The 6,000-nt window shown below is 48.0% G+C and overlaps 1 protein-coding gene across 1 annotated transcript in view; it reads left to right on the forward strand.

Moving 5' to 3' along the window:
* POU2F1 (POU class 2 homeobox 1) overlaps nt 1-6,000 on the forward strand; it is a 109,046-nt gene that overhangs the window by 72,530 nt on the left and 30,516 nt on the right. The window contains exons 12-14 of the mRNA XM_006147032.3: nt 2,394-2,539; nt 3,446-3,625; nt 5,431-5,536. Coding sequence (XP_006147094.1) covers nt 2,394-2,539; nt 3,446-3,625; nt 5,431-5,536 — 432 coding nt within the window. The remainder of the gene's footprint in view (nt 1-2,393; nt 2,540-3,445; nt 3,626-5,430; nt 5,537-6,000) is intronic.

Here is a 6,000-nt window from a genome sequence, read left to right on the forward strand (position 1 = left end):
CGTACACTCGCTGGAGAGACAGAGAGACAGAAAGTAAGAAATCACCTCCCCACAGGGAATGGCCATGCTGCAATCCTGTCTCCTCTCTTCTCCTCTCAGGATCTTAGACACACACACCCACACGCGCCTGGCATGAGTTTTAAGCAGCCAGGTCCGGGACTTGAACCGCAGTCGACTACGAGGGGGGAGTCGAGCAATGTAACCATTATGCCATCTGCTAATCCCTATGTATTGGAATTTTTACAGAAATTGGACTTTTTTCTTTTTCTTTCTTTCTTTTTTTTTTTTTTTTTAAGTTTTTTGCTCTAGGTTGCATGCCCTCACTGGAGAGAGACAGAGAAAGTGAGAAATCACCCCCCCCCGGAGGGGGGGGGAATGACCACATCACAGTTGCTTTCCCTTCATTCTCCTCTCAGGATTTTGGGCATGAAAACACTCGTGCCAGGTGTGGTTTTCAAGCTGCTGGATCTAAGACTTGAACCACAGAGTCAGCCATGTGGGATCAGCTGCCTAAACCATCACTCCACCTGCTGGCATAAGGGGCTTCTGTTTCTTACTGCATTATTGGTACTATAGAACCTTGAAGCTCACTAATCCTAGGAGCATCTTATACATTATGGCTTTGTACTTGAGAGAGAAAATTCATTTAAATGTTCTAGTTATTACAATGGAAATAATCATGAATGACTGAGCTTTGGAATATTTCTTGTATTTGAACCAGGATTAGGGAAACTTAGGGACAGGAAGAGAATAAGAAGGCCTGCATATTTAGATAAACTTGAAGAACAAATGTATTGTTCTCTCTGTTAATTACTGAAAAATGTCCTGGTAGTATTTCTGCTTTGTCATTGAAAGTGACCACTTATTTCATAGACAGCTTGGGCTGCTGACTCTCACCTACCTGTTTGGATTTTGAGTCACAGTCATAGGCTGAGAGCTCTGAGGAAGCACAGACATCGCTTAGGCGATGAGTCTCGTTGGGGTTTGTGAATAAGGATGAGATCTTTCTACAAGACACAGCAGAGACACACACTGCCGGGGCCTGACTCCATGTGGGGAGCGCAGCCCTGACCCCGCTGTCCTGCCGCATCCCTCGGGTGGGAGGGACGGTCTGCCCTCACCGCCTCTTACCCATCGCAGAGGGAAGCACATGCCTAGGTCTCTGAACTACTACATGGCAAGTTTGTTTTGCCTTAGAGAATTTAGCAGCATTTCTTTCTGTTCTTTCTTTTCTTCTTAAATGCCAGAGAGTACAAGCATCCACATAAGAGGAAGCAGAGTGGCAGGGGAGGGGCCGTGTCCCCAGCGGGGCCTCCCCATGCTACAATCCTCTCCTCTGAGGTCCCCTCCCTCCGAGGACCTGCACAGGTCCACACACCTAGCGTATTTCTCAGGTTACCAGGGCTGGAAGTCGAGCTGGTTGGCCCCATGGGATCCGACTTTGCACAGGGCCAGCTGCTGAGCTGTAGTGCCAGCTTCCCCTCTTTTCTTTCTTTTTTCTGGAGAGGATTTTGCTATAGGGCGCCTGCGCTCACCAGAGAGAGACAGAGAGACAGAAAGCGAGAAATCACCCCCTGGGGGGATGGCCATGCCCCAATCCCATCTCCTCCATTCTCCTCTTGGGATCTTGGGCATGCACGCACACGCACCCGGCGTGAGTTAAGCCACTGGGTCTGGGACTAACCTCAGTTGACTACATGGGAGTCCAGTGACATAGCCATTATGCCAACTGCTGGTCTCCCCTTTTTCTTTTTATAACCATAAACTATACCAATAAATGAGAAATTATTTATAAAATAAATATGAAGTATTTACTAATTTTAAGAAGCTTTCTTCCTTTTATCACCCCTTCCAAATTGCCAGAGGTTACATACACTCATCAGAGAAGAAGAAAGTGTCTCCCTTGTGGGGTGTGCTCACACCATAATCCCTTTCCTGCATTTCTCCTTCTCATCAGGATTTTGAGTACTTGGTTTGTTTTTCAAGCCTTCGGAACCGGGACTTGAACTGTGGTCAGCCATGTAGGTCCTAGCTTCCAGTGCATAGCATGTAGCCACTGTGCTACGGGGCTAGCCCACTAAGGTTTTTTTCTTTTGTCCCTAGAGCTATGACCAAGCACACAAAATACAAAATGAGAACTGAGAGCCTTGTCTTGGAGTAGGAATAATGAACTTCTGTTCTCCGAAACGGGAAGCCGCAGTGACAGTATAGTCAGCCATCCTGCACAAAGAATGCCAGGGAGGGCAGTAGGGAGACCCACGGCAGTCTAGGTCCCGTGAGGCCTTCCGTCGCTGAAAGTGTCTGGTCAGTTCTGTTGTTTCTGTATATGTTATGTGCATGAGTCATCACACTCAGCTGTTATGATTCTCCTTCTGTGTTTCTCATTCCTGCAGAGAACCTCTCATCTGATTCAGCTCTCTCTAGCCCCAGTGCCCTGAATTCTCCAGGGCAGGGAGTCGAGGGCTTGAACCGTAGGAGGAAGAAACGCACCAGCATAGAGACCAACATCCGTGTGGCCTTAGAGAAGAGTTTCTTGGAGGTCAGTAAGGTCCAGACGTTGCACGATCGGGGCTCATCTTCGTGGGTCCCCATTAGGGACCGTAGACGAGAGAGCAGTCTGTCAGCCTCGACCCTTTCAGATGCTCACGATGTGGCACATCTGTAAGGGTCAATAAGTTACTGACAGCTGGCAGAACCGGGCGCACCAGGCCATGTCCACATGAGCGCCAGGGGCAGTCGCAGCCACTGTAGGATGCACAGGGACTGAGTTCCGTCAGCTGGAAGAGGTGGGAGCAGAGCGCTCAGTCAGAGGAAGCGGGGAGCAGAGGCGTCCAGGGCGGTTGCGGGGCCTGTCAGAAGACCCTAGCCGGAGGGGTGCCTAAGTCAGTGTCTGCATGTCTAGAATGGTCCTTTGGGACCGGGACAGTAGACGCTTTGGATGTCCGGCTTGGAGTTCAACGGCGATTTGGCAGTTTGGGTTTTTCACTTGTGCTAGGAAATACCATCATCGAAATCCTCAGCCAAATTCAACTTGTCTAAAGGACTGAGAAGCGGACTCTGCTGCTTTTTAACCGCGATCAGGCAGAGCCTGGGATTTCTTGGAGCCGATGTCCCTTCATCTGTGAGACGCCTGCCCTTCCTGTGTCCTCGGCGTGTTCTCAGGCCCAAGTTAGAGAGTGGGCTTGAAGCACGCAGAGATTTACATGCCTAGCGACACATACGGCTTTATTGGTATTTTGTTCATTTTATTCCAGTTTTTTTAATGAAAAGAATGTAAGTGTTCCAACATGACTTATTCTAAATTAATGTGAACAAGTTTAATAAATGTAACAGCCATCGGATACAGCCCAGCTTCGTTTCCTGGCGTGTCCCTGGTCTGTTCACATACTGACACGACGATGCCAGTGGCTGACAGTTACTCCGAGTCGGTGTTCTTCCCCTTCAGAATCAAAAGCCTACCTCGGAAGAGATCACCATGATTGCTGATCAGCTCAATATGGAAAAGGAGGTGATTCGTGTTTGGTTTTGTAACCGCCGCCAGAAGGAGAAGAGGATCAACCCCCCAAGCAGCGGTGGGACCAGCAACTCACCCATCAAAGCGATCTTCCCCAGCCCAACCTCACTGGTAAGCACAGAGGGCAGGGCGCGGGCCGGGGCTGGCGCTCCCAGTCCCTCAAGGACCTGCGCGGTCAGCCCACTTCCTGACGGGAGCACTGCACATGCGTACGCGAACGAAGCAAAGGAATCTCTACTGCACGTTATCAAGAAAGTGAATCTCAGGTGTTCACCCCAGAACTTACTGGTCCTGATTCTGAAACAGAACAGTTTGAATTCTTTCCTATTCTGTTCCATTTCTGTTCTCCTCTCTGGTATAGTTCATTGGATTACCCTAAACCTGTGGGAGAAATTTGATGCTGATTCCAGATATCTCAAAGAATCTTTAGTACCTGGACTTGTGAGGAAGCAGCCAGCTCAGATCTTAACTCCCAGACAGTGCCTCACCCTCCAGTCTAACCTCACTGAGTGACTTCCTCGGTCTGCAGAGAACGTGGCTCCTGACCCTAGACTGAGGGCCGTGTGGTGTCACGGATGCCCTTGGCTCTTGTGACTCCCACTGCCAACCAGGGCTCCAAAGAAAGCGAGGTCGTTCTGTCTGCATTTCTGTCCCACTTCTGTCCATTTGTTTTTACTTCATTTGAATATCATTCCACTCTGAGTTTTTTAAACTGAACTCGGCGTTAATTAGTATGTTAAGTAAAGACTGTGACCTTTGAAAAGCAGGACTTTAATCGTAAAGTTTGTGATATATGTAAAAGGTAGTTGTTAGATAGCAGGGTTATTCTGTGTAGGTAACTCTTCTGTGCTTTGGATGTATCTATAGTAGAGGGAAGACAGTATTTCCTGTAAAACTGCAGAAATTTCTTACATTGTTACTAAATTAAACTTTTTTTGAGAGAGAGATTTTTGCTATAGGGTGCACATGCTCGCCAGACAGAGACAGAGAGAGAAAGCAAGAAATCACCCCCCAGGAGAAATGGCCACACTGCAATCCCTTCTCCTCCATTCTCCTCCCAGCATCCTGGGCACACAGGCACATGTGCCATGTGTGGGTTTGAAGCTGCTGGGTCCAGGGCTTAAATTGCGGTTGACTACGTGGGAGTCCAGTGACACAACTGTTACGCTATCTGCTGGTCCCACTAAGGGAAACTTTGTTTTGTTTTTAATTTTTTTTCTTTTCCTTCCTTTCTTCCCTTCCCTCCCTCCTTTTCTTTCTTTCTTTCTTTCATGGGGAGATAATTCCCAATGGGGTCGTCACACACCGGTCCACTCCCAGCACCCCCAGCAGGTGTCGCATCCGGAATGCGCACACCCACAGACACTGGCGCGCACAGAGGCTGTGAGGGGCAGACCAGAGCCTTCACGTGGCCTCAGTCTGCCGAGCGCTGTCACTGCCACACCTCCACGCTGGCCAGCACAGCTTCCGGAATACCATTCACTAAACGTAAAAACAAGGCCATCTTGCCCTACAGAGTAAAACCTAAAAGCAGTGCAGAAATCCTGCCGAAACATTTTCTTGCGTAGGTAAAGTTGATCATTGGTATAGTATTTCTTACTGACTTAGAATATGTCTGACTCAACATGATCAAAATTTGGGGTGGTTTTTAATTTATTTTTGAAACCTAATCAGAGGCATTTATATCATTAGTGAAAAACCATCTTTTCCATAGCAGTGTTCCAACGCAGGATGCCAAGTTTCTCAATTCCAAAAGTAAAGAGTTATTATAAATCACTTGCTCTTAGGCCCTTTCATCTTATTCTGATGTACTTAGAGTTTAAAAAATGTGACAGGCAAGCAAGTCCCTGAGACGGGTCTAAGTGGTGCGTTCTGATGGGAAGTGCTCCGTGTGCATTTACATCTCCGACCTCTAGGTGGCGACCACACCGAGCCTTGTGACCAGCAGTGCAGCAACCACCCTCACGGTCAACCCTGTCCTCCCTCTTACCAGCGCCGCGGTGACCAGTCTCTCTGTTACAGGTAAGCAGCTGCCGCTGCCGGGAGGTTTCCATGACAACCTGCCATTAAACTATGAATCCAGGTTCTAAATAAAGATAGACGTTGCTTTAAAAGTTTATCTATGAAAACCCAAACTTTAAAACAAAATCAGACATAATTGATTATGTCAGAAAAACTACTTTTGCCCAAGAATTTTCTCCTTTTGTCCTTTCTGACATTAGTTCATCTTGTGTGTTGCTCCCAGGTTTTCTTTGAAAAACCCTAATTCTTTTTTATATAACTCTTTTTATTAAAAACCTTCAAGAGCTAGGACCAGCAGTTAGTATAATGGCTATGTCACTGAACTCCCATGTAGTCGACCACAGTTCGAGTCCCGGACTCGGTGGCTTAAACTCAACGCTAGGCACGTGTGCGTGCGTGCCCAAGATCCCGAGAGGAGAATGGAGGAGGAGGGATTGTGGTGTGACCATCCCCCCTGGGGGGGG

The sequence above is a fragment of the Tupaia chinensis genome, unplaced genomic scaffold (genome assembly GCF_000334495.1).
Source record: "Tupaia chinensis unplaced genomic scaffold, TupChi_1.0 Scaffold000198_1, whole genome shotgun sequence".
NCBI classification, from domain to species: domain Eukaryota; kingdom Metazoa; phylum Chordata; class Mammalia; order Scandentia; family Tupaiidae; genus Tupaia; species Tupaia belangeri.